A 27,924-nucleotide genomic window follows, 5' to 3' on the forward strand; every position below is an offset into this window, starting at 1 on the left:
TGGCAACAGAATAGCCATGAGCAGCCCTGTATAAGCCCTGTCGCTGACGTTTAAAATCTACAAATTATGGATGGTATAGAAAGGATGCCAATGTCTTATGGCAGAATTGTTGTAAAAGTGACCGCTTTCAGCTTTAAATAATAGTTCCTAATCTCTCCGGAGGCGCTAGTTAGGCTCTGAGACATGAGTATAACATGAACCATATAAGGCAACAAATAACCCGACCAAATTACGTAGGTTGTTTTTGGTAGTATTTTGGTGTATGGTGGCGCCGCCCAATTACTGTTTTTTGATGGACACTTTTCATACATAGAGATTTGGCTCCTTTATATAGTCTCCATGCTACAAATGAACGGTTCACAGAAAGAACATGTCTAGTCACTTTAGTAACATTTTGAGTAGTCGCAGTTTTAAAATTTGGAACAATGTCATAATGTATGGTAATTCCGTGACCAGGTCTTTTTTAACTAAAAAAAATATTATGTTACATATATTATACAGTGGTAGCAAAAGATATAACGAATAGTTCATTAAGAGCTCTTCATTTTGAGATGAAAATCTCATTTTCCGTAATAAGTGACTAGACATGTTTTTTCCGTGTACCCTTAAAATTATCAGATAAATGTTTCTGCATTTATCGTGATAGAGAAACAATAGCTAAATAAATGAAACCCGAAATTTATCAACTATATAATTTATTCACATTCAATACAAAACGAGTGTGATAGTAATTTTAATATTCATCTTAATAATCACAGTTTAGTTTCACCAATACGGCGACTATGAGTAACAGGAAAATATTAAAAATCACCACACACCAATAAATAAATTCATCAATACTATGACAATTAATAAATAGGATCAAGAAAGTAAAAAATATGTAAATGTATCATCTAAAATGATTGCTTAAAACACGTGCCGTTGCGGCACAACACACGGGCGCCACTTGTTACCTAACGGCTCGGCCACGACATTGCGCGCCTGGCGGCAGCGGCGGCGGCAATTATAGGTGAGAACGAAAGGTCCGATCGCTGTGTCTCGCTCCAACCTATGGTTGTCGCCGCCGCCGTCGCCTGTCGCGCAATGTCGTGGCCGAGCCGTAAAGGGCGACCGGTAGCTAGCGCGGTTGCACGGAGCGGGTGAACGGGATTACGAAAAATAGTACGAGCGTTCGCCCGCTCCGTGCACCCGCCCCCGCTAGCGGACGCCCTAACTCTCTATAAAACTGAAAACGTAAAACTTATGCTAAAATACGGCTGGTGTAAGTGATTTCATAAAACGTCTATAATACAAGTTATTTCTAACAAAACCTCAACTAAGCACCATTCTATTCGATTATACTTTAAGGGCGTGACTTAGCAATCAAATATTTTATGACTATTTCATAACATTTAAACTTAAATTGACTTAGGGTCTGTAAAATGTAAATGGATGTATTTAATTAAAATTAATATACAAATAATATTGAATAAACATATTTTGTGCAAACACACACTAAAATCGTGTCATAAATCTCTTTGAATAAAACTGACTATATCAAATCCAGTCATTTTGTTATAGTACGAAGGCACATAAGAATCGATTTACAATAAATATCAACAAAGTCAATGTTGGCAAAATATTACGTCGTTCATTCACAGTCTGGAAGCTTGTATAGCAAATCCTGAAATGCGTAGCATCTATCTGATATCCAAAAACAATTTGTTATATTACAATTCAAGTTACTTGTTGTCACACGGACATATAACTAACTAATATACTAGCCCCTTGCCATTAAAGTCTCGCTACAGACATCGGTCCCCTGAGATTCTAAATTATTGTGCAAATCCTTCATAGTGTGAATTGGCAAGAATTTTAACAGTCTCAAATACAAAGGTACCTCAACATATTGTAAATAATTACACAGAAATGAAAAAGAGCATCCAGAGATTCCTTATAAGATTGGTGAGGCTACATCCGACGAGTGAATAGCTAACAAATGCTGGAGTACCGCCGTGGCCGCTAGTAGTTCCGTTCAGTGAGCTTCCTCAGCGCGTTCTGCACCGTCGCCTTCGCCTTGAGGTGGGACAGCGGATCTGAAAACGGTCGCTCTGGTTGTTATCAACTATTGAAACGCTCAGAGTACAATTGTGCAGTCTGCATTGTGCGATGAAGTCATGATACTACGACACAATAGAACATTAATCGCACTACCGAAATGTCAGTATGATATCGATATAAACGTGTATTCCAGAGTAAATTACATATAATAGAGTAGAAGTGAGAGATAGTCGATATTTAACATCGTATGATAACAGTATCTACATAACGTACGCCTACCTCACGAGTCGTCTATAGGTTTGCCGAAACTTGGTAAAGCATTAGTGTTGAAAAAATTTAATCGGAAAGCGTGAAGCGTGCACAGATACAAATCGTATTATGTTCAAGTGGGGGAAAGTTATTGAAATTATTTACGTGAAGATACAGGAATCATACACACCTTGGGGAGGGTTCCTTTTCGGGGTCCGGTTTGCGAGTGACGCTAATCGAATAATTTTTCCTCTGTCTAATTCTGTCTAGAATGTTTTCGGGGCTGGGCTCCTTCTCGCTCTCCTTGAGGATGATGGCGGGGTTCCTGGTGGTCTTGGGGCGGTAGGTGGCGTAGTTGCCGGGCGAGTACATGGACAGCGTGCGGCCGTAGCGCAGCGGCTCTCGGGCCAGCGCCGCCGCCGCCGACTCCTCGCCGTCCAGCAGCGACTTGGTGCGCGAGTAGCGGTGGCCCAGCGTGCCGTACGAGTACGAAGGCTGCTCATAATCTAGGTAACTTCGCGTCGGATACTTCCGGAATTCGTTTCTATCGAGAGATCGATACGTGTCTATCTTATCGTTCAGTCCGTAATTATCGAATCTTAAGTTATTCCTAGTGCTAACGGGCGTGTCGGTCAAGAGAGATCGGTAGCGCTCGGCGGAGGGCGAGAGATCGGAGGCGGCGGAGTAGCCCGGGGACAGGTCCAGGCTGCCGGGCGAGCCCGGGTCGGAGCGCTCGGCGCCGTGCAGCACGGCGACGGGGTCGTACTCGGTGGCGCCCGGCCCGACTAGATTACTTTTCCTTCGTTGTTTCTTCTCGTTGAACCTCGAGTAGAAGCTCTTCCTTCGTATTCTTTCGACGATGTCCTCCCGCTCGGGCGTAGTGGGCTCCCGGGTGCGCAGCGGGTGCGCGGGCTCCGCGCGCGGCTCGGTAGGTGCGGGGGGCTCGGGGGGTGCGGTGGGTGCGGGGGGTGCGGGGGGCTCGGCCTGGCGCTCCGAGTTGGAGACGATGGAGCGGCTGCGCGACCGGCTGCGGCCGGTCGCGTCGTCGTCGCGGCACCCCGTCCCGTTCCTCTCTACCTCCTTCTCGGTATCTTTACCTACGGGGGAAACGCTCACAATTTGCGGTTCTATCACAGGGTCGGTAGGAACTATTTTCTTAACTCTCGGCAACCTGGAGAAATCCAGTTTTAAACTATTTTTATTTTTAGATTCGGCATCTTTCTTAAGTACCGTCTGTTCGTCGTTTTCGTTCGTCGCGGAAGCGCCGTCGCTGCCGGTTCTCCCGTACTTCTTTCGACCCGGACCGTTGAGGAGCAACGACGTGGGTCGTTTCGGTCTATCGTCGGTAGATTCCTCTACCGGTTCACTCTCGGGAATGATTTTTTTGATCGGCTCCGCATCGTTTGCAGTTTTCTCTAGCGGCTTTACCGCTTTCTCTTTGGGTTCGAACTTTTTGAAGAGGCCGAGGACCTTGGAGACGGTGGTCCTGCTGGGCGGCGGCGGCGGGGGCGGGGGCGGCGAGGGGTGGAGCGCGACCACGTCGGCGAGCGTGACGGCGCGCTGGATGAGGCCGGCCTCGGTGGGCGGCTCCGCGCTCGCCGGCACCGAGTGCTCCCGCTGCGTGCGGATCGCTTTCGCCGTATCTTTGGTCTCGCACACCTTCTCGGGGGAGTTCGACTTGGACGACGTAAACTTCTCAAACTTGTGCCCTATCGACTGCAAAACCGATTTCTTTTTTGTGACGGTCGGTTTGGCGCCGTTTTCGGGATCCTTCTCTTTCACTTTGTTTGTGACTTTCTTCTTTTCGGTCGCGGGTTTATCTTTCGAGTCCGCGCTCCCCGCGTCGGTCTTCGATTTGGACGAAACTTTCTTAATTATTTTCTTTTTTATAGTCCCTTTTTTTTCGCTTCCTTCGGTTTCGGAAGATTTCTGCGTGATCTCTTTTTTAGATGCGCCGTTGACTACTTTCGGTTTCGCGTCAGTTTTTGGCTCGACTTTAACGGCACCGCCGTTCAGATTACCATTCGCGATACCGTTTTCAATTTTAAGATTTTTGCTCCCCGTTTTCTCGCTAGAACTTTCGTTATTCACCACTACGAACTTTTTCAGAACTAGGTTTGTGCTCGGACTATCTTTGGAGTCTGGCGTCCGTTCTTTATGTGGGGTCGGTTCGTTTGAGTTTTCCGTCTTTACGGGTGCAGCGGGCTTCGCTTTCCTGGGTAAACTAATACTGAAACTGACTTCGACATCGTTTTTACTATCGAGAGGCGGCGGAGGCGTTTCCTCCTTCACCGAATTACTAGTACCGTTGACGGTGTCGTCCTTTTTGGCGGCGCGATTGATGTACACTTTTTCGGGCGACGGGCTACTAGTGGGGTAGCTTCTCGGGCGTACAAGTTTAGATTCCCGCGGCAGAGTTTTCTCTTTACTATCCTCGTCTTTCGCATCCGCCGTAGGCGCGATACGACTCTGACCATCGAACGGATCTAGATTTTTTACAGGGAAACTTTTCGGCCTAGTCAATTTGTTATCTAAAATACTATCAACGCAAGTCTTTCTGTCAGTTTCGGGCGGGAGCTCCGGAAGCTTGGGGGCGTCCAGGGCGGCCTCTCTAATGTTGTCCAGTATGGGGAAGAAGGGGGTGTTGGAGCGGCTGCGCTCCTTGGCCAGCAGGATGCCGGGGGACACGCACTTGCGCGCCAGCACGGGCTCCTCGCGGAACACGGGCGACACGGTGCCGCACTCGGGGCTCCTGACGCCCGACTCCAGCGCCCTGCTCTTTTTCTCCCGAATTTCCCTCAATATCTTTTGCGTTTCCATCTCTTTCTCGCGCTTCTGCCGCGCGTACCCGCTCTCGTCGGGCGGCGTGTCGAAGAAGTCGGGGCGGAGGAAGCGGGAGACTCGCTTCCGGGGGCGGTCGGGCGTGAGCCGCATCGAGTGTCGGCGCGCCACCGGCTCCGACGGCACGGAGCCGCCGTCCGAGGACTCGTCCAGCGATAGAGCGCGCTCCGGAGTCAAGTACTTGCTGAGCAGCGGCCGGTCGGGGGTGGCCCGCGCCGGCCTCGGGAGCGTGGCCGCGTCGTCGCGGTCGGAGGTGGCGGAGGAGCTGCGGGCGGGCGGAGTGGAGGCGGGTGCGGAGGCGGAGGGTGCGGTGAGCGAGAGCGTGCGGCGCAGCTGCTGCGCGGTGGCGGGAGGCAGCTGGGCGAGCAGCTGGCGCTGCAGACGGCGGGACAGCGCGGGCGTGAGGCCGGACAGCGCGCGCAGCTCGCGCCCGCTCAGCCGCATGCCGCTCAGGTCCAGGTCCGACAGGTCCAGCGCCTCGTCTTTGCTATTCTCGCTTTCGTCTTTACCCGTTTTCTTAATATTACCTGAAATGTAACCGAAAAACACACGTTTCGATCATGCAGAACGCTCGCTCGGATGGAGTATGTACAGTGCGTATGTCGACGCGGCGATGGGCCGTTCCGATGCGGCGGTGGTAAAGGGACAATGGAGAGTTCTCCGCGACAGTGAAAACGTCGATGCGTGTTAATAGTTAATGTCACTAGAAGGGCTGGATGCAAACGGATTAGATCGAAAAGGAAAGCGCAAACGGAACACGTAACGCATTCAAATGTTGCTTCTGATTTACGAACTAGATGAGGGGCGTGTTCCGAGGCATCTGTAGCACAGCCGCGCGCGATGCGAGCACAAAACACAATGAACAAATAATATATAGTTTGTACCTATTGTTGTGTGTCTGCGGCCTTGTCGGCGCCGGTGTCGGTGATGCGTGAAGATTGGGTCGGAGCATGCAGTGTAACGCGCAACCCCACTGCAACCACAACCAACAACCTCAGGGCCGGCGCGGGTACGGGGTACGGGGTACGGGTAGGGTACGCGGTACGCGTCTACCACGGTGCTACCAATCTAGCTACACATTTATGCCAAGACCATTTTCCAAATTAATTAACTCGAGAAATTTTACAAAATTTAAAGAAAAATCGGATCTAATCTAAATGCATCGCCGGAGCGATGCGATGTGAAATGCCTTTCGACACCATGCGACGGGAGCTTTACGGAGCAACGCAACATTTTCCTGCTAATGTTAGCGAGGGGTAACACCTGCACAAAGAATGCTGTTTAAACAAATAAAACACTACAATACAATGCAAAAATCGTTAATGTAATTAAACAATGTTATGGAAAATTAAAATTACAAACATTATATAACGGAACCGTAGCGGTCAGTCATACGGTACGGTTACGGTTACGGTTAGTGTCAACAACACTAGACACGGGCGCGGCCAGGGCGACGAGTTAATTCATCTGTTTAGTGCAAGCGGTCCTCAGTGCCGAGTGCCTAATTAGGGAATACAAACAGATTTTTAATTGTATGAAAAAACCGAATAATAACCGGTTATTAACCGAAATTTCATTCAAATAAAAACCGGTGTACATACCCTAGTGCCTATCCTATATACAGTGTGGCTTGCCAATTACGCTTTTCGCTGTGAAACAATCCGTAGCTAACTCGATGTTGTTACACAAACGTTAAAATCGCAATAGGAACGCAGATACCTGCCAGTAACTAATATGAGATCATTTTTTTGTACTCCGCACAGTCAAAGACAAATAAGAAGACATAGAGTGCTCACTCCATACATCAGTTTTGTTACCAAAACGACTATTATTTTCGTAGTCTACATCTAGTGTCAATTAGCTCCATGCATGAATTTATTTTTATTTTTGGATTTATAATTTATATCGTTGGAACACCGGAAACGATAAAAATACTTTTGTAAACCTTAACATTATTTTATTAAAAAATATTTAAAATGTTGAACATTTTTGAGCGGTTGAAACGCTCATAATTTATGGCGCGAATTCGACAGAGCGTGATGACGTCACACGTTGGGCGGCCCAACTGACGTTTGCTACTAATGACACTAATCTGTCGAACGCGTGAGGTCACGTGGCGTTTCGAGCGTTTCGCTCACTAGCTTTTCGCGGGCAAATTTTTGTACTTTTTATTTATAATTTTTTAGTAATTAAATGGTAATTTAAAAACGGAAATACATTTGTAACATGATATAACGGTAACAAACATCCGAATAAAACATATTTCGTTCAAATATAAACTTCATGCATGAGGCTAATTAGTGGAACTCTCAGTACTGCCACAGGGCGGACACGCTATACATCAAGTCACTTGCGTTTCTATGTGTGAACGGCACGTCTGTACACGCGTCATGCGTCATAGTGTGAGTAAATTGCTTAAAAATAGTACTGAGCGGCCGGCAAACGGCCGTCAATCTGGTGTCGCGGGGCGAGGTAATTCGAATCGGGGCGGGGCGGTACGTGGCCGTTCTGTATGATAATACTATTACTTATTCTGTGGTTTCAGCTAATATTATAACCGGATTAAACGGAACTCTTATTTTCAACTCCTGCTTACAGTGTTAGTTATAAATTTTTGAGAAATACACTTTTCGACAATCGCGACACGTGTGACATCTAGTGTCGAGTAGCAGTACTGATAGTTCCGCTACTTGACGCTAGATGTAGACTATGAAAATAAGAGTATTTTTGTTAACAAAACCGATGTATGGAGTGAGCACTCTATATGTCTTCTTAATTCTCTTTGCCACAGTTTATGGCTAATTTACCATGTAGATAGGTGCATTCCTAGAGTTCATTTCAACGACCGTTCAAACCTCCTTTTCTTACGGAAAAAAACTTGTATTGACAAGTTGTTTTTTCTGCGTTTAGTCGTACTCTACGAGGTGTACCTACAGGTATGCGTAGGCCGTACTGAACAACATTGAGTATGGGATCGACGCTGAGATCGCAAAAGAATAGTATGTTCCATAGAAAACATGTAATCAACCGAAATGTATGTAATAGTAAAGTTATTCTGTACGGCATGCTCACTTCGCAGAGTATGCCAAAACGCTGAAAAAAATCCGCATATCGTTACGTTATGTTAGCGCTGAATTCACACGTGATTGTAAAACCACACAAGATAATGTACACAGATAGCGTCCCCTACGCCTTAGGCCGCTTCCCCACTTGGCGGCGCGGTATCGGTGCAGTACGCAGTATTTCTTCCTCATTGGCGCGCCCGCGACTCCGCGCCATCTCCGCGCCAATCAGGAAGAAATACTGCGTACTGCACCGATACCGCGCCGTCAAGTGGGGAAGCGGCCTTGGGTAAATAGATGGTGGCGTCGTGAAAATGCCTTTTGCGGTGCTAAAGTAGAGTTAGAAGAACTGCTTGAGTGACTGGTGCACCTACTTAGAACATGTTTCAACATAATGTAGATTTAATTCGTTTCTTGATTATGTTTTATATTGCTGACAGTATCTTTACTAGAGATGGGCCGAATAAACATTTTTTTTAAGGGCGTGACAGTTTCTTTCCATAAACATTCCCATAAAGAGCGTACTCCCATCTTAAAGGCCGGCAACGCACTCACAACCCCTCTGGTGTTGCGGGTGTCCATGGGCGGCGGTGATTGCTTACCATCAGGTGATCCGTCAGCTCGTTTGCCTCCTATATCATAAAAAAAACCCGGTCGGTCGGGAGGAGAAGGGTCAAAAACACCTTATGAGTTCAGACCTGAATGAACTTGTTTTCAGCGTTTTAGGCAGTTTTATCCCAACCGAATATTCGGTTCGGTATGAGCGGATCGAATATTCGGCCGTGTATTCGTATTCGGCAAATTCCATATTCGGCCCATCTCTAATCTTTACAATGTTTTTTGGTAAATAAGTAGGCTAGTAAAAGCCTTGATCATTCCTCATATTTGAATATTTTATTTAAAAGATTCTACTATTAGTCTATTATATTACATCTATTCACGGACAAGCTGATTACAAAAGACCGCTGCTTGAACAACAAAGATATTTTGTATTTAACATACATTACACCATAGAGTAACTTATACTAGAGCGGTACTGTCATAGTAAATTTTGTAACCCCAGTAAATTCACTGCCATCTGTCGACACACTATAAAACTAAAAGTAAATATTTATAAAAATACGATAGAATGTATTTAAATATGGATAAATGATTTTTTTTATTTGCATTAATTATTTTTATATGACTTTGACCCATGTTCTTTCACTGGTATGCGTTAAAATTATAAATAACAAACAGTCAACGCCCTCTATACGAGTGTAGGCCAAAACTAGTGGCGCCATCTGATTGAGAATCAAATTTTCGTGATTTTCGAGGCACGTTTTTTCCTTAGACTGTATCCATCTATTACGGAGTTATATCTATCTTTGCATTACACAAAGATACATTGATGTTAAAGTACCCTACAAAAGTGTATATTTCAATAATCTGACGTTTTCAGCGATCCGTCAGCAAATGGCAGTCACAAAGTTGCAAAAAATAAAACCGCCGTCTTGAAATACTCGAGCGTGGCAGATTATTATACAGACAGGTTCAGATTGATGTCCCAGTTATGTAAATCAGACAATTAAAAAAAAAATCTTTTTTCATGATAATTTTAAAGTTCCTGTCGTATGTATTTATTTTACTTGTCAACTTGTTTGTGCCTTTAAAACTGAGCAGAATGCCGCTAAGTAGATCAAAATCGACGAAGGGGTTCGAGAGATATCACACTTTGAAGATTTCTAAATAAATGTTGGTTTATAACGAATTTTTTTAAGCTACTTCAAATTTAGCATCTTGGGCTCCCCTATTATTAACATTGTTTAATATTTCGTTAAAAGCGTATTATTAAAATAATGACAACGGAGAGTTATATGGGGACAATGTGAGAGAGAAAGAAAGGAAAAAATATTGCAACAACTGAAAATATAAATAACAATAAATTTTACACCCGTAAGTTATACTTAACCTAGATAATATCTATAAAAGAGCTTAATTTACAAATAGGAGTCAGAGATATCGAAAAAGTTAAAGGGAAAAAGAACTGGGTGCTCTAAACTTCATAAATGATTTTTGACACTTCTGCTTGCTCACATAGGCAGATTTAGTTATCCTTGCATTATTCCCTTCAAAATAAAATAAATATCGAACGCGCTCGAGTAAGTCAAGGTCGAGATTTTTTTTTGCAACTTTGTGACCCTGCCACTCGCTTACGGATCGCTAAACTCGTCAGATTATTAAAATGGGCACTATTTAGCAAGTAATTAATCCACCATATCTTAATCTGACGCGCTCGAGTATTTCAAGCTGGCGATTTTTTTACTATTCTGACGGGCTGTCCTTGACTCCCTGCTCGGTGTCAAGGACGCATACTAGGTGGAGGTACTCAACAGGATGCAAGGTATCCCCCGTATCTTAATCTGACGCGCTCGAGTGACTCCAAAAATTCCCTCTTGAGCTCCCCGACCAACATGAATGTAATGTATAAAAAAAAACAGCAACTACGAAACATTTCAATTTACGAAAATTGGCATTCTAATACAGTATATTAATTATCTAAATTCTGCTAAAGCAGAAGGTACGTATTAAAGGAAGGACGCTTACCACGAGGAAATTCATACATCATTGACCGGCCAGCTCCTGTCTCTATTGCTCGCGCGTAATTATGTAGCTGTCAAGCCCACGATGACGGCGGTCAATGCGACTGTGGGGGCGAGATAGCAATATAGTTACGCGCGACCGATAGAGACAGGAGCTGGCGGGTCAATGTTGTATGAAATTCCTCGTGGTAAAGATCCTTCCTTTATGTGAAATTAATATTCTATGAACAGCTTTTACAACACCAACTTATCAAAGTGCCTTAGTACTGTGTTTTTCCTTACAACAGCAAAAACAAATTTGTATGATCGCATATGATTTTCTACATTGCAATGTATGATTTGTATGTAAGCAGCCTACGTTATAATTAGGGCACTTCGCTCGACCGTTACTTCAATACTTTTAAATCCAACTGCCGAAATGGGTATTACTGCCCATTACGCCAGTTGAACGTAAGGTCACCTTTACAACTGTAGGTAAGTTTATAATGAAATTCTCTTTCTAAACTATAAGGCTGCGTTTCCACTACAGATGTGCGAGGATATGTAGCGGCTGTGGTGGAAACGTAGCCTAACTGTGATATATGGCGGTATTACGACGCTCAGAGCGTGCACGCGCAGCGCTGACGCCCACCACCATTCATTTGTTTTAACCAATGTATGGCGGTCAGCCGGCTTAGCGCAGGCGCGTCGTCTTTTCCTAACTGAATTAATTAGAGAGAGAGCGGGTGAGATACTGTCGCAGCACTCATATCGTCGCTATACTTACTCAACATCATATCTGGTCTTTTTGGCATCAAATGAGTGTTGAGATACGAGGTTGAGTAAGTATAGCGGCGATATGCAGCCTACGGAGTGTGCGTATCGTGCCCTCGGCATTTAGCTACAGAAGTAAAGGCGTCCTAAAGTATCGTCTTGTGTAGTGTAGATGTGATGACTAGGTGTCGTGTGAAGCCGTGGCCGCGGCCGTGCGTGCGTGCGTGCGTGCTTGTTTGCTCGCGTGCGTGCGTGCGTGCGTCTCACCTCGCGGCGGCTGGCGCGGCTTGTTGAACATCGACTCGAAGTCCGCGTGCAGGTCGCGCGAGCCCCAGCCCTCGCGTCTGGATGGAGAAAGGATCATTTTTAATGACTAGATAATATTGTAGTTGACATTTTAATGGTATCAGTCGATCAGGTTTGTTTTGAGGATCAAATGTCTGTATGGGACCCATTGTCTGGCATCGCCAATTTACTGAGGAAACGCTCTAACACAAATGGCAACACATCGTGACGTCACTGAGTCACTTTGCTTAGAAGCCGTTTCGATGTATGCAACACAAGGAAATTGCGATTTTGTCGGTAAATATTTTTTTTATAAAATTTAAGGAATCGAATGGTACCGTTATTATTTTCCTATTCGAAAGTGAAAAAAAAAAGTTTTTCGAAACTTGGTCTTTTATTTTTTTATTATTCCCATATATTTTCCAATTTATTGAGATAAATTGCTCATTTTCTATCTATTTAACTAGATTTAGTTATAAAATTCAACATGTGTAAACTACCCTAATATTATCAATTTGACTTTTTAAACAAAAAATATTATTCGGTTCGGTTAGATTCTGTCAGATAACATTTGACTTAAAGTCTCAGATAGGTGGTGAGAAAGAAAAATTTGTAACGCATGTTCTTCAAATGTTGTCGGGATTGTAATGACTTTCTCGCGGTCGAAATTGTAGAAAAAATTGAGTAACAGACATGTTACCTATAATAATAACAAGGTACTCTCTTCTGAGACTCGCGAACCACGTGACTGACACAAGGCTACGTCATCGTGCTGTTAAAAGGTTCACGATGACGTAGGGTTGTGCCAGTCACGTGGTTCGCGAGTCTCGGAAGAGAGTACCAGGCGGAGTATATTACCTATATACCATGGTAACAGATAAAAATAGTTTCCTGAGAAATTTAACCAATAATATTGGACGGGTATGACTTGATCAGCTCTCTCAGGTGATCCTATGAAATACAATCAAATTAAACAGAAGAATCATATCACATATGTTATGAAAACTCACGTTTCCGACACACTTCGTTTACTTTCCACATATCTATGAGTGCTGCGTGAAACAAAACAAGGGGACATTTAAATGATTGGTTAGGTTAGGGCATATAATTTCTCACTGGCATAAAATAAATACTCTCTACAAAATTCCGTCCTTCTATACTTTCGATTTTCAACTATTGACAAAACGTCCCTTCTTTGAAAATTGCTTATGCTAAGAAGCTCTTGTAAAACACCTATTATAGTCAATCTTTATTATAATTCTTCTAATCTCAAAAATAGTGACAATTAACGTTTTCTTCCTAAATGCTAGGGTTCCTATATCTAATATTGCGGTACAATAATATGTAAACGACACTGTAATTCAGTTACTCAGATGTAATAATTTTGGAGGAAAAAAGTTACCATTACTTTTGAGGTTATAAGATTTCTGATTTGAAAAAAAAAAAAACGGGGGTATAGTGAACGAACGAACAGGCGAGGTTCTCTGAGGGGATACTTCGGTACACGGTGGAAAAAAGTTGATAACTCGATATATAAAATTGAATAAATTTTAACTTAAAATTCAATTACATGTCACTAGACTTATATCGACCGCGCGGGATATGGACCGCGATTACCTTTTGTATTGTTTTCGAGCTCCCAATCACGGTCCATATCCCCGGTCGATATAAGTCTAGTGAAACTAACCGTGAATCATTCAAAACTGTTATTAGAATTACATGAGGTTCAAATTTCTTCAATTTTATATCTCGAGCTATCAACTTCCCCATAAATGACCCCCTTAAAATAGCGGAACATGTTTTGCGAGTGGCTCATTATGGAGTGTGTACTCTCTCTTCCGGAAATCGTTTTTTCCAGATTGCTATTTTTGCCATTCGCAATTTTTACCATTAATTTTTTTCAGAATAGCTTCATTCCCGAAAGCATTTTTAACCATTTGCATATTTTCCCATTAATTTTATTTTCCAGTAGCTTATTTTCCTGTTAGGTTTTCTAACCCTTCTTATATTTCCCATTTTTTCCCATTCCCAGAACCGACTTATTGAATTGTACAATACTGATTTACAAACAGAAGTTATATTTTAATTAGTGTCTCGTATCTATACATATAATAAAGCGGAAGAGGGTCGAAAGTCTGTACATGGAAGATATTCGAAAAAAAATTGGCTGGGGATACTTAGAATCGATAACAGAACACATTCCAACAGTTTTTAGAATTTTTGTCTGTTTGTCTGTTTATCTGTTTATCTGTTTGTCTGTTTATTTGACCGCGCTACAAATGAAAACGGCTGAACGGATTTTGATGCAAACTTTACTAATCTGTCGAAAAAATCCACGGCCAGGTTTTTTTGAGAAATTTACCCATAAGGGGGTTAAAAAGGGGATGAAAGTTTGTATGGAGTTCAAGATTTATTTTAAGCTAGCAATTTGAAACTTCGTAAGAAGATATATTATTGAAATACAAGAAAACTAATTTCAGCGTTTTTGAAAATTCATCCCCTAAGGAGGTGAAATAGAGGTTGAAAGTTTGTATGGAGTTCAATTTTTTTTTTGAGTGCGTTACTTGAAACTTTGTATAATGGGCATATTATTATAATACAGGAAAAGTAATTTTAGCGTTTTCAAGAATTCGTACCCTAACAGAGTTAAAAGGGGGTTGAAAGTTTGAATCCATTACAAATGCTTTGAAACTTCTTAGAAATGTATGATAGACGATTACAAAAAAACTAATTTTGACGTTTTTGGAAATTTAACCCCTCAGGGGGTTGAAAAGGGGATGAAAGTTTGTCTTGGGGTGCAAATTTTATTTTAAGCCAGGAACTTAAAACTTTGCAAAACGTTAATTATATTAAAAAGCAAGAAATTTTTTTTCAGCGTTTTTAAAAATTCATCCCCCATGGAAAAAGGGGTTAAAAACTTTATCTTGATAACTATATCATTTTAGCTACTAGGCCAAGTTAGGTATCGTTTTTGTATAAATCGGGTATGCCGAATTCATTTATGATATCAAAATGACACCATTCCCGAGTGAAAACACAAAAAATATGAATAAAACTTTTTTTAATTTCTCTTTACGCTTAAACCGCTAAACCGATTTAGATAAAATTTGGTATACTTAGAGATAGTTTGAGTCCCGTGGAAGAACATAGGGTAGTTTTTATCCAAAAAATGGAGACTGCGTTTGCATGGAGAAGCGGCCGTGCCCTTTCCTCTTAATAATGGTCACGAAGGTGGGTACTTTAAAAAAAAAACATTTTTCAGTAAATGTCAAACGATTTGGGACTTATACGCGTTACCATGCCTTCCCGACAAAAATCGAATCTTTCGCGAGTCTCGCAATGCATTGCGGCTACAAGGGGCACGGTCTCAGGAGTCTAAGAAAAACCACGGTGAGAGACTCAGTGGCGCTCTAGCCAGGCAGGTCGCTTCGCTTTCGGCTGAAACGGCAAGCCAGCGCGAGTCTCGATTGTGATCCCAAATACATCGTACGCAATACATATGTAGGCGCAGATCCTGACGGAGCGTGGCGCCGGAGAAGCCGTGTTCATCCTGCGTATCCCCCTCATTCCGAGCAACTTCCCGTTCCGCTTTAAGCGCCTACAGGTCCCCGTGAGCGTCTGCTTCGCTATGACTATCAACAAGTCGTAGGGGCAGACGCTACGCAGTTGCATTTCCCACTCCGAAAACAAAAAAAAAGGGACAGACACTGCCCGCCGCCGGCGTCATGCTTAGACTGATTTGACTGCAGGACCGATTTGGATGACATGATTTTGATGGGAACACCCAAATATTCCGAAATACGTTTTTCCAATTTTTATAACCACGACTTTCATAATCCCGATTATTTATAAGTCCGAAATATCAAAATTACGATTTTTAAAAACACGATGGAATAAAATCACGAATGTGCTATTTCCGAAAACTTTAAATCCGATTGTCACTTGACAGAAAGCTTAAAGTTCCGATTTTACACTTTTCCGAAAATATTTTTTTTCCGAATTCCTAAATTCCGAAAAATCATTGTCCGATCGGAAATAAAATAATTCGGTATTCAGAAATTCGGTTTTTTACAAGATTGGAAAAATGAAGTCCGTGATATTCAAATGAAGACTCACGTTTTAGTAATTATTACGGGTACCTGTCGTGCCGCGTCATGTTAAATTCGGCATAAAATATTTTTGGCATAAAAATTCGGCATAAATAAATTAGACAGAACTGCGAACCCGAACTGTTGCTAGAAGTGGGTTAGGTTAGGTTAGAACTGCGACCCCCAAGAAAACGAACTGTTGCCAGAAGTGGGTTAGGTTAGGTTAGAATTGCGACCCCCAAGAAAACGAACTGTTGCCAGAAAAGTGGGTTAGGTTAGGTTAGAACTGCGACCCCCAAGAAAACGAACTGTTGCCAAAAAAGTGGAAATTTAAAAATTGGGATATTTAAAATAGGAATCACGTTAATTCGGAATAAGGGCAATTCCGAATTCGTGATTTTGAAAATCGTAAATGTTAAATTCGGTGTTTGCCACCATCGGAATTGTTATAGTCGGAATGATGTAGTTCGGAATTTACAAAATTCGGCTTTTTGGGTCTTCGGAAATATAAATCTTCGTGATTTTCATCATTCGTAATTATGACAGTCGGAATTTTGATGGGTCGAGCATTTAAAAATCGGAATGATAAAATTCGACATTCTAAAATTCGGAATATTTTTTTTTCGAAAATATGTAGTGTACCCGATTTGGATAGGTACAGTCAAGGACGTAAAAATACAAAAATGGTACTGTATCGTTCGATATACACCTACTACTCTATGCCGTTTAAATCACGTCAACAATTTGAATAAGGGCAAAAAAAACATTTTGGAGTGAAATTTTATTTAGTGGTAGCAAAGAGGACGTAATATTATAGAGCGGTACTGTCATAGTAAATTTTGTAACCACACTTAATTCACTGCCATCTATCGACACACTATAAAACTAAAAATGAAGATTTATAAAAATACGATAACATGTATTTAAATATGGATAAATGTTTTTTATTTTATTTGCATTAATTATTTTTATTATTTTGACCCATGTTCTTTCACTGATATGCGTTAAAATTGTTAAATAATAACAAACGAAACCGTTAACGCCCTCTATACGAGAGTAGGCAAAAGGTAGTAGCGACATCTGATCGAGAATCAAATTTTCGTGATTTTCGAGGCACGTTTTTTCCTTAGACTGTATCCATCTATTACGGAGTTATATCTATCTTTGGTGGTAGGTACCTAATTGTAAAATATTTTATCTGGACTACAGTCCCCTAGCGTATCCATTTGTCAACTTTACTTTAAGTTCCGTCTCCAGGGGAGAGGGAGATAAATTAGGGGTGAATTAGCCGCTTACTGACTCAGACCGAATTCCACGCAGGCGAAGCCGCGGGCACAGCTAGTATTATAATAAGAATACATAAATAATGGGAATGGCTAGAAAACGTAACAGGAAAATAAGCTACCATAAAATAAAAAAGGGAAAATATGCGAATGGTTAGAAAACGTAACAGGAGAATTGAAAAAAAAATTGAGATTGAGAAAAAATTGAGAAGATTGAGAAAAAATAAAATGGTAAAAATTGTGAATGGCAAAAATTGCGATCTGGAAAATACGATTTCCGGAAGAAAGTACACACTCTCATTATGTGTTGTAACCAAATGTTGAAGTTCTATGTATTTTGAAGCTTGTAAAAATATAAACATTGAATACTTACAGCAAGTTTCTCCTGGGTAAGTGAGGGCTGCATGCAGAAAATTAAACCAATTAGTTGGTGTTCAACACAAAAACTCATTAGACAGCATCCTTTTACTTCTACAGAACTTGAACTCTAGCTTTTCGCACCCGACAAAAAAAGTTGAATTTTGAATCAAATGCCGTTATTAAAAAAGGTTGAATTTTCTTGTTTCAGAATTCAATAAAGTCTTTATTTATTATTAGAATTCGAGGTGTCGGCACGTTCTTGTGTGAAAAGCATTAAGAATTTCAAAGTTCTATGGAACTAATGGAAAGTACTGTTTAGGTAGTTCGAGCTCATGATCGCGAGAATAAAGCGAACAAACGTATTGGCAACAAGTCAACAATAGTTTACAAAAACAAAAAATTACTAGCGGTATGAAAAGAGTATGTTTAGTGGGGCAGTGCTCGAACAAATTGTCGTAAATGTGGACACGCTGGACAAAAGCACCAATTTTTTTTTTCAGGCACATGTTAGGTCCAGTTTGTTTTTGATATGAACCAACTCCTTCGTCGGCCATATTTAATTTTATGGCGGCCATTTCGAAAGTTAATTTATAATATCTCGAGTTCTAAAAGTCACTTAGATTCACAAACTTGGTGTCTAAATATACATATTTGGGGTCAGGGAATTCAACAAGACATGCTCTACTAGTTTATTTAGATTAACTGCCCATGGGTCGACCTTATATCTTTCGTAATAAGGTCCAATGATGGACAGGTTAAAAGTGTTGCTGTTTGTACTAAAAACTTTATTAACGTATTAATAAGTGGTAATTTCTTGATAAATACAGAGATTTGTGTGCTTTTATAAATACAATTTATTTGTGTCGAGTCAAAGGTTTCACTTTGTCGCTTACGATAAGGACGTGATTTGCTTGTATCTTTATACAAATAACCTGCCAAAGCGTCAATATGGCAAACGACAAAGTGGGACTTTTGCTTGGAAACGACACATTTGATGGTTCAATAAATTTGCCAATTACTACCAATCCATACTAATATTATAAATGCGAAAGTCTGTCTGTCTGTGTGTTACCTCTTCACGCTTAAACCGCTGAACCGATTTAGTTGAAATTTGGTATACAGATAGTTTGAGTCCCGGGGAAGGACATAGGATACTTTTTATCCCAGAACTCACCCCTCAATGGGGTGAAAAGCGGGGTGGAAATTTGTATGGGGAATCCATAACCGCTGAACCGATTTAGATGAAACTTGGTATGGGGATAGTTTGAGCTTTGGGAAAGGATATCGGATACATCCCTTAAAAATGGGATGGAAATGTATAGTGTGGACCAATTTGGGGGTGAAAAAAGGATGGATTAAAAAGCAGATTTGTTTAAGAATTAAGGTACCCAAATTACTAATTCCACGCAGACGAAGTCGCGGGCAAAAGCTAGTAGTATATACAAAATGGTTCTTAGGGATGATTTATGATTTTTGAAAAGAATCTGTAATACAAGAAGTACTTCACAAAAGTATACAACAGATTTTTATTAATAAGCTTCACGCCAGGCGACATCGAAAGGCCTGTGCACACCAGGTGCGTGTGCGTAGACGAGCACTTGCGCGTTGTAATATACAGATCGTTACGAGAGACGGCACACCGCATGCGTGACGCGTGCGTGACGTTTACGCACATGCAACCGGTGCGCTCTGGCCTCGAGTGTGATAACCTTGTAACTTGTAAGCGTGAGTATGTAGAAGCTTGCGGCGTTACCTGTTGAAGAAGTTGTCGTGTGCGAGGTTGTTGAAGAGCGAGTGCGGGCGCTGGAAGCCGGGGCCCTCCTCGCCGTTGAGCCGGTTGGTGAGCGCGCGGACCTACACCACAACATCATCATCATTGTTTATCACGACTCCGTACAACTCCATAGAAAAACAGCGCGTTTTATCGACTTTATTCGCAATTAAATATTAAATAGAACGCTAATGCGTAATAAACTGTGTATCAAATACATAACTGGGACGGGCAGGTTTATATCATTTGTTTAATAAGGATAAAATGAAATAAGTTCCTAACCAAACGCGTCATATTACGATGTCGTATATTAGTATTGTAAAATTATTACGGCCGTAAAAGATAGTCGAAACAGATTGCGTTTTAGGACCCTGGACATAATCCATACTAATATTATAAATGCGAAAGTCTGTCTGTCTGTGTGGTCCCTCTTCACGCTTCAACCGCTGAATCGATTTAGATGAAATTTGGCATAGAGATAGGTTGAGTCCCTGAGAAGGACATAGGATAGTTTTTATCCCTAAAGAAAGTAAAAAGCGGGGTGGAATTGAGATAATTAATGAAGTGTCTGCTAATTTGTGTGCATAATATGCTCAAATTGAATAATTGCTATAAGATTTTCTCCAGCCGCTATTCTTACTCTAGCTGGGGTTACTAAGTCCACGCAGACGAAGTCGCGGGCAAAAATGAGGTAATATATTGTCAAATCCAGTTATCACAAGAAAAGGACACCGGACAGCGCCGCGTACTTAAATAGATTTATTTTTAGTATTTGTGGTGGGGTGTGGTGTGGTGGGGTGTGGTGGGGTGGAGTGGTTACCCTGTGCAGCAGCGTGGAGAAGAGGTTCTCGGCGGTGAGGAGATGGAAGCCCTCGTCCTCCTCGTCGTCGTCGCCGGAGCCGGAGCTGACGGAGTCGGCCCGCGCGGCGCGCGAGGACCTGCGAGCGAGGGACCCCACATCACGCCGCGCCGTGCACAACAGGGATGTTGCGAATATTCGCATCCGCATCCGCAACCGCGGAACTTCCGCATTATTTTCAACATCCGCATCCGCATAAAATCGATGCGGAGCTTAATGCGGATGCGGATGTGGAACAGGTAGGTACAGGAACGTCTTAGCGGCGGCATAAGTGCTAGGTAATTTCGTCATTAGCCAATAGTAAATCTCGTTTCGTTTTTGTGATTCATCGATCGAGCACTTTAGCCTATGACGGACAGCGGCAAGAAGTGAAAACTTTGTCTTATTTGGCCTTTAGTATAGTAATGTGATTGTGGGGCACCTATATTCTTATAGTTTCTAAAAGTTTCTTTTTTTTAAATAAAAATTAATAGTGTATTATTGACGTTTTTTATGTGCCTAATCTCGACATCCGCATCCGCGGATGTGAGCTTTTAAAAATCCGCATCGGCATGCGCATATGTCAAAAAATCGACATCCGCAACATCCCTGTGTACAATGCTTTAAGGTGAATTACTTGCAAATGCAACATATGGCGTTACGATAATACATGAGTGTCCTCATTCAGAAACGTAAAAAAAAAAAACACTATATATTACTATGTGTTGACCTTCAAAATGATTTGTGTCATATAATAATGTTATGATGTAAACGAATACCTCAATCGATGCATGTGGGTGTCATCTTCTTCTTCGGATTCGCCGCCGCTCACGAGGCTGCTGGTAAAAATAACATACAATTTTAATATATTTAGTCTGATATACTTGTTTATAAGATGAATATTGAACAAAATTCTGTCACATGAGCTCCGGCCGTGGCCGAGATGATTCGTGAATCAATTATATTTATTTAAACTTTATTGCACAAAATACAAAAAAAATACAATGGCGTACATATGGCGGACTTAATGCCTCAAGGTATTCTCTACTAGTCAATCGTAGGGCAAAACGGAGACGTATAAAGGTGAAAGGAGAAAAGTAAGAGAATTTATTGACAAACGCTAATCGAAATTTTTCATCATCTTCCTCGCGTTGTCCTTTTTTTGCCACGGCTAATGGGAGCCAGGGGTCCGCTTGGAAACTAATCCCAAGAATTGGCGTAGGCACTAGTAGCTAACCGAAAATTCTAAATGTAAAAAAACAAACACGACCGAAAACTTACGTGATTATTTTTATACATGAGTTTTGATAAGCGTTTTCTATAAGCGATTATCACTTGGCTAGACAACATGAAGTGACGCTAGTAAAGTCAATGTCTTACCCGATGCATCTTGCTTGCGGGTCATCATCGGCTCGGTGCTGCGTAGTCTGAGTTGTCTCGGTGTAACGTATCCCTTGCCTCCACAGTTAGGCCGCTTCCCCACTTGGCGGCGCGGTATTTCTTCTTGATTGGCGCAAGGTCGCGGGCGCGCCAATCAGAAAGAAATCCTGCGTACTGCATCGATACCGCGCCGCCAAGTGGGGAACGGCCTTATAGGTATGATACAGTTAATGAACTGTAATATGACGACGGAGGGTCTAGTAAAGTCAGTGTCTCACCTGAAGCGTCTCAGCTTGCGCGGGTCGGCTCGGTGCTGCGTTGTCTCGGTGTGACATATCCCTTTGCCTTTCACCGCTATGGGTATGATGAACTCTCGCGAGCCAACGTCTCACCTGATGCGTCTCGGCTTGCGCGGCTTGCGTGTCATCTCGGGTTCCGTGCTGCGTTGTCTCGGTGTGACGAAGCCCTTGCCCTCCACCGCTATGGGTATGATGAACTCTCGCGAGCCAACGTCTCACCTGATGCGTCTCGGCTTGCGCGGCTTGCGTGTCATCTCGGGTTCCGTGCTGCGTTGTCTCGGTGTGACGAAGCCCTTGCCCTCCACCGCTATGGGTATGATGAACTCTCGCGAGCCAACGTCTCACCTGATGCGTCTCGGCTTGCGCGGCTTGCGTGTCATCTCGGGTTCCGTGCTGCGTTGTCTCGGTGTGACGAAGCCCTTGCCCTCCACCGCTACGGGTATGATGAACTCTCGCGAGCCAACGTCTCACCTGATGCGTCTCGGCTTGCGCGGCTTGCGTGTCATCTCGGGTTCCGTGCTGCGTTGTCTCGGTGTGACGAAGCCCTTGCCCTCCACCGCTATGGGTATGATGAACTCTCGCGAGCCAACGTCTCACCTGATGCGTCTCGGCTTGCGCGGCTTGCGTGTCATCTCGGGTTCCGTGCTGCGTTGTCTCGGTGTGACGAAGCCCTTGCCCTCCACCGCTACGGGTATGATGAACTCTCGCGAGTCAACGTCTCACCTGATGCGTCTCGGCTTGCGCGGCTTGCGTGTCATCTCGGGTTCCGTGCTGCGTTGTCTCGGTGTGACGAAGCCCTTGCCCTCCACCGCTATGGGTATGATGAACTCTCGCGAGCCAACGTCTCACCTGATGCGTCTCGGCTTGCGCGGCTTGCGTGTCATCTCGGGTTCCGTGCTGCGTTGTCTCGGTGTGACGAAGCCCTTGCCCTCCACCGCTACGGGTATGATGAACTCTCGCGAGCCAACGTCTCACCTGATGCGTCTCGGCTTGCGCGGCTTGCGTGTCATCTCGGGTTCCGTGCTGCGTTGTCTCGGTGTGACGAAGCCCTTGCCCTCCACCGCTATGGGTATGATGAACTCTCGCGAGCCAACGTCTCACCTGATGCGTCTCGGCTTGCGCGGCTTGCGTGTCATCTCGGGTTCCGTGCTGCGTTGTCTCGGTGTGACGAAGCCCTTGCCCTCCACCGCTATGGGTATGATGAACTCTCGCGAGCCAACGTCTCACCTGATGCGTCTCGGCTTGCGCGGCTTGCGTGTCATCTCGGGTTCCGTGCTGCGTTGTCTCGGTGTGACGAAGCCCTTGCCCTCCACCGCTATGGGTATGATGAACTCTCGCGAGCCAACGTCTCACCTGATGCGTCTCGGCTTGCGCGGCTTGCGTGTCATCTCGGGTTCCGTGCTGCGTTGTCTCGGTGTGACGAAGCCCTTGCCCTCCACCGCTACGGGTATGATGAACTCTCGCGAGCCAACGTCTCACCTGATGCGTCTCGGCTTGCGCGGCTTGCGTGTCATCTCGGGTTCCGTGCTGCGTTGTCTCGGTGTGACGAAGCCCTTGCCCTCCACCGCTATGGGTATGATGAACTCCCTCGCGCTCTTCTTGATGGGTTCGCCGCCGCTCGACACGGACTCGGCCGCGCTGCCCGTAGATTCGTTCGACGTTAATCGTCTGTAAGGTTAATGGAATTTGAACTGTACTGGTGGGGGTGTTAGGTTTAAATTGGAATAAGGAATTTTAGAAATTTCGACAATACAGAGTAGACGCCGCAGAGCCTCCGTCTCGATTGCCGGTTTTTAAATTTAAACCCTTAAATTAAAATAATTCTGTCTGTTATCTCTTTACGCTTAAATCGCAAAAGAAACTTGGGGCCCGGGGAAGACATAATGATAGTTTTTATCAATCATCATCATTCCACGCCGACGACGTCGCGAGCAGGAGTCAGTACCTAGGTAGTTAACTGAATATATATTTAAAATAAAAATGAAATCAGATTCCTAAATAACATGATAATAACCAACAACAATAGTTAGGAAGGTTACCTCAACGGTGGGTGACTAGTTTGCCGGCTGACGGCGGCGGGGGCGGGGGCGGGGGGCGCGGCCTCCTCGGCCACGGCGATCGGGATGATGCGCTCCACCGACACGCCCCTGTCACATCGTACAAATACAAAACTAATTAAGAACTCTTTCAAAATATCGTTCGAAATAGGCAATTTTATCAGTAATTATTATCAAGCACACTGTGAAACGACGTCATATTTGTGGTTAGATATAAAATTTTAGATTTAAATGATAAATTTTTAGGGTGTTGACAAATAATTGTAAAATTTAGGAGGGATGAACGGATTCCCGAGATCCTTACAAACTTTCGTATTGTTTTGCTAGGACGATAAAAAAAGTTATCGTCGAAAAACGGCAAATTTTCATGTCCAACCGCAAACTAGTACGCCGTCGTTGTACTGTGAGGCGATAGGACGTGTGACATACCTCGGACGGTGGTCCTCGACGCGGTGCTGCGCCTCGGTGCGGAACACGCGCGTGCCGGGCGTGCTCGGCGTGCCGGGCGGGCCGGGCGTGCTAGGCGTGCCGGGCGTGCCGGGCGACGCCAGCCCGCTCAGCGTGGTTACACCCGCCGACGACGAGCGCCCGTACGGCACTGGTGGTTTGCCTGCGAACACCATTCAAGCTTTTCAATGAGTTTTTCTTTAAAATTGCCTACACAAATCCAGTCGCCTCGACATCGTCGCGCGAAACAACTAACGGCCGTATTCGAACAATGCTTCTAAGAGATCACTGCGGTACGATAACGATCTGGCATCACGACCGCGTGTGCGTTTATCTAGGGCGAAGCACACCTATAGTAGCCGAGCTATTTTATCAATAAACGGGCATATGTCTAAGTTTTTTTCCCATTCAGTTACCTTTTTTTATAATATACTTTGTGTGACAGTAACGAAACGGAACAAAAATGTATTTTTAAAAAATGGACACAATTCTTTTGAATATATGTAGAGCTCTCGTAATTATAAATAAAAATAACATCATATATTGTCAAATTAAAAAAAGGTGTTGGCGACAAACCCGTTCGAAACAACGGCTCGCGGAACGACACATGTCGCGTCGCGTCAATACTAAGATTAATCTTTGTAACTGGCAATTAAAATTAGTGTTCACAGTCCACTCGTATCATTTCACTCAGCAGTCTAGATCTCTAAGGTTCAACATACGAATTAGGCACTAGACGGAACAAAGGTAGTCTATGGTTTTTAATAAAATAGGTCAACGCAGCTCTTATTCTACAATATTACACTTTCCATGCAGTAAAATTTTATTGAACTTTATAAAAAATTGCGACGATCGGTGGCCCGGGCCCTTATTTATAAAATGTTATCATGACGCGAATATAAAGGACGTACCCTGACATCTGTGACTTGCATACCAGTTACAATTAAAAGAAAGTAAATGTTGGTAAGGTGACATTTAACATTCAACATGTATCAAAAACCACAATCCCATTCAGTCTTGGTATTACTTTACATTCTTTATTTATATTCTAATTCATATATGCCTGACAAATCTAAAGGCCAGAGCGCACCGGCTACGTATGAAGACGTGGACGCGTGCGCGTGCGCTAAAATGTATGCGGGCATGTTTGCGGAGATGGCTTCCATGCGATTATAAGGAAACGCTGTGCCTCTCTGCTCGATAGGATGATACGGAGTCCGAGCAGCATCCTGAGTGTGTTTGCTGGGAGGTGGGACTCACCGATGACGCGTAGATGGATCGGTCTGCACTCCAGCTTCGTTAATTATGATAGTTAGTGATAAAGGCATTGGACAATTTAATTGCAATTTTAATTTTGAATTATCTATAAATTATTAAATATATAACACTTATTGAATTCTGTTTAATTTCTAATTTATTTATACTCTAATGTATTGACCAAATCTGATTAAATAATATAATAATTGTAATTTTATTAATTTTATATGTATAATTTCGCTGCTATTTTATGAATTATTCTGATTATTGACATGTTTTTGTGATTGTGATACTAGTCAAATTTTAAATTTTAATGTAATAGTAAATGTTTTATGTAATAGTAAATGTTTTATGTAGGTGTGTACGGCTCACCCGGTATTGTATTGTCCTAGTCCTAGCTCTAAGTATATTGATTTGCATGGTAGGTTTTAATTAATTGTACTGTTTAACATTAGTATTTAAGTTTTTTGTTACTAACACTTCTATGGGCCACGCCTGAAAATAAATGATTATTTAATTTAATTTAATTTAATTTAAAATGTTGGAGCAGTGCACGCACACATTACGCAAGCGGTGTGCCGTCACTCATAACAATGTGTATATTACAACGCGCACGTTCCCGTCTACGCACACGATCCGGTATGCACAAGCCTTTATCATATGCCATTAACAATCGTTGGGTTTGTTAGAAACAAAAAACAATGACAAAGGTCTGCTAAGTTTAGGAGGTAAATCTATTTAGAATGATGTAAACTGATTTTTTTATATATATCTGGTTTAATACACTTGAAACCTATTTAAACATAATGCTAAACTAAGGTGTAGTTTGGGTATGATGTAATGTAAAGGGGCCCATTGACTATCAGTCCGCCGGACGATATCGGCCTGTCAGTTAGAAAAATTTGACAGTTCCGAACTGATAAGCCGATATCGTCCGGCGGACTGATAGTCAGTGGGCCCCTTAAGAGAATGTAGTATCAGTATGTGTTGCTAGGATACAAACACACATATAAAACATGCCTAAGTAGGAAAACATACTCGTACTGTCAATCCAAAACTAATAGTATTTACCGTCTAAAGAATCTGGAGAGAGATGATGTAACGGAGCTGTGTAATAAAATGGCAGTTGAAAATCGTTACAATCAATCAAGATAGAAATTGTGAATATCAGAATTATAAAATTTTAATAATAAAAGCAACTCAAGTTCTGTGACTGTTCATCCAAATCCGCATAGCAGTGGTGATTTGAAAATTATCGATCCCAAAGAAATAAAAAGATATAAGTTAGAAATATAAACCCGCAATCGGGCCATGAAGTCTGACATCATAATTATGGCCTAAATCGGAATAAATGACCTTATATTTTAAGCTCTTAAACCAGCCTGTGTCGTCTACTGTTCAAGCACACAACCATAGCAAAATCGGTAAATAAAAAAAATGTAGGGGCTTATTAATAGGGTTTATTTCCAATTTAGAATTTCGCGCCTATTTCTATTGACAAATTGGTTTACCAAACTGGACTTATTAATAGGGTTTATTTCCAATTTAGAATTTCGCGCCTATTTCTATTGACAAATTGGTTTACCAAACTGGATAAAGTATATTTTGTAGATGGCAGAAAAGTTTGCAAACGATACCACAATGGTTAGAAATGGCATCAAGAAATGGAAAAGCTTACTGTCTCGGCTCGGGCAAGAAAGTCGTAACTGGTGAATTTCCAATATGACTTGGAATTCCGGTAGCCATTTAAAAAGTGTAATACTCTTACGGTAGAAGTCTCTAAGGCGCATATGAGGGATGCGGTGGAAATATTCGCTATCAACGGGTGATTCTCCGGTAGCTTAATTTATAGAGCCGGGGGCTGATATATCGCGATTCTCGCCCGAGACAGTGAGTTTTTCCTCTTTTCTTTTATTTCCAAGCATGTCAGACTAGTAGAGTTCCTGATTGAATGGTACAAGGTAGGTAGAGCTACGCACCTGTCCGTATGGCGGTGGAGATGATGTCCCGCGCGGCGCGGCGGCGGGTCTCCTCGCCCCCCCCACCGCCACCCCCACCACCACCCCCGCCCCCGCGGGCCTCCTCCAGCTTGGCCATCGAGTTCTGGAGACTCCTGCAAGGAACGGTACACGGTGAGCGTTTAACAACCATTACATTCTATGCGGATATAATTCACTTCAAACGATATAAAGCAAAGTGAGTAACCGAAACGGATCGCACGGACGTTCAATAATTGTTTTTTCTGCGGCATTCGGCGTACGGTTCGAATCCGACGATTTTTAACAACCACACATATATTAAAGGCTAAAGTTAGGTAGACGAGGCCAATTAA

General features: G+C 42.9%; 1 protein-coding gene across 1 annotated transcript in view; it reads right to left on the reverse strand.

Annotated features, from left to right (window-relative positions):
- Positions 1–678: 678 nt before the first annotated feature.
- Positions 679–27,924, reverse strand: part of LOC134742871 (serine/arginine repetitive matrix protein 2) — a 66,556-nt gene continuing 39,310 nt past the window's right edge. Inside the window, exons 17-27 of the mRNA XM_063676059.1 lie at positions 27,572–27,705; positions 24,318–24,498; positions 23,871–23,978; positions 23,311–23,499; positions 20,932–20,991; positions 20,135–20,252; positions 19,297–19,397; positions 17,557–17,583; positions 11,795–11,871; positions 2,480–5,657; positions 679–2,075 (exon numbers count right to left, since the gene is read on the reverse strand). Coding sequence (XP_063532129.1) covers positions 2,015–2,075; positions 2,480–5,657; positions 11,795–11,871; positions 17,557–17,583; positions 19,297–19,397; positions 20,135–20,252; positions 20,932–20,991; positions 23,311–23,499; positions 23,871–23,978; positions 24,318–24,498; positions 27,572–27,705 — 4,234 coding nt within the window. The 3' untranslated portion in view covers positions 679–2,014. The remainder of the gene's footprint in view (positions 2,076–2,479; positions 5,658–11,794; positions 11,872–17,556; positions 17,584–19,296; positions 19,398–20,134; positions 20,253–20,931; positions 20,992–23,310; positions 23,500–23,870; positions 23,979–24,317; positions 24,499–27,571; positions 27,706–27,924) is intronic.

Source organism: Cydia strobilella, chromosome 7 (genome assembly GCF_947568885.1).
Source record: "Cydia strobilella chromosome 7, ilCydStro3.1, whole genome shotgun sequence".
Lineage (NCBI taxonomy): Eukaryota > Metazoa > Arthropoda > Insecta > Lepidoptera > Tortricidae > Cydia > Cydia strobilella.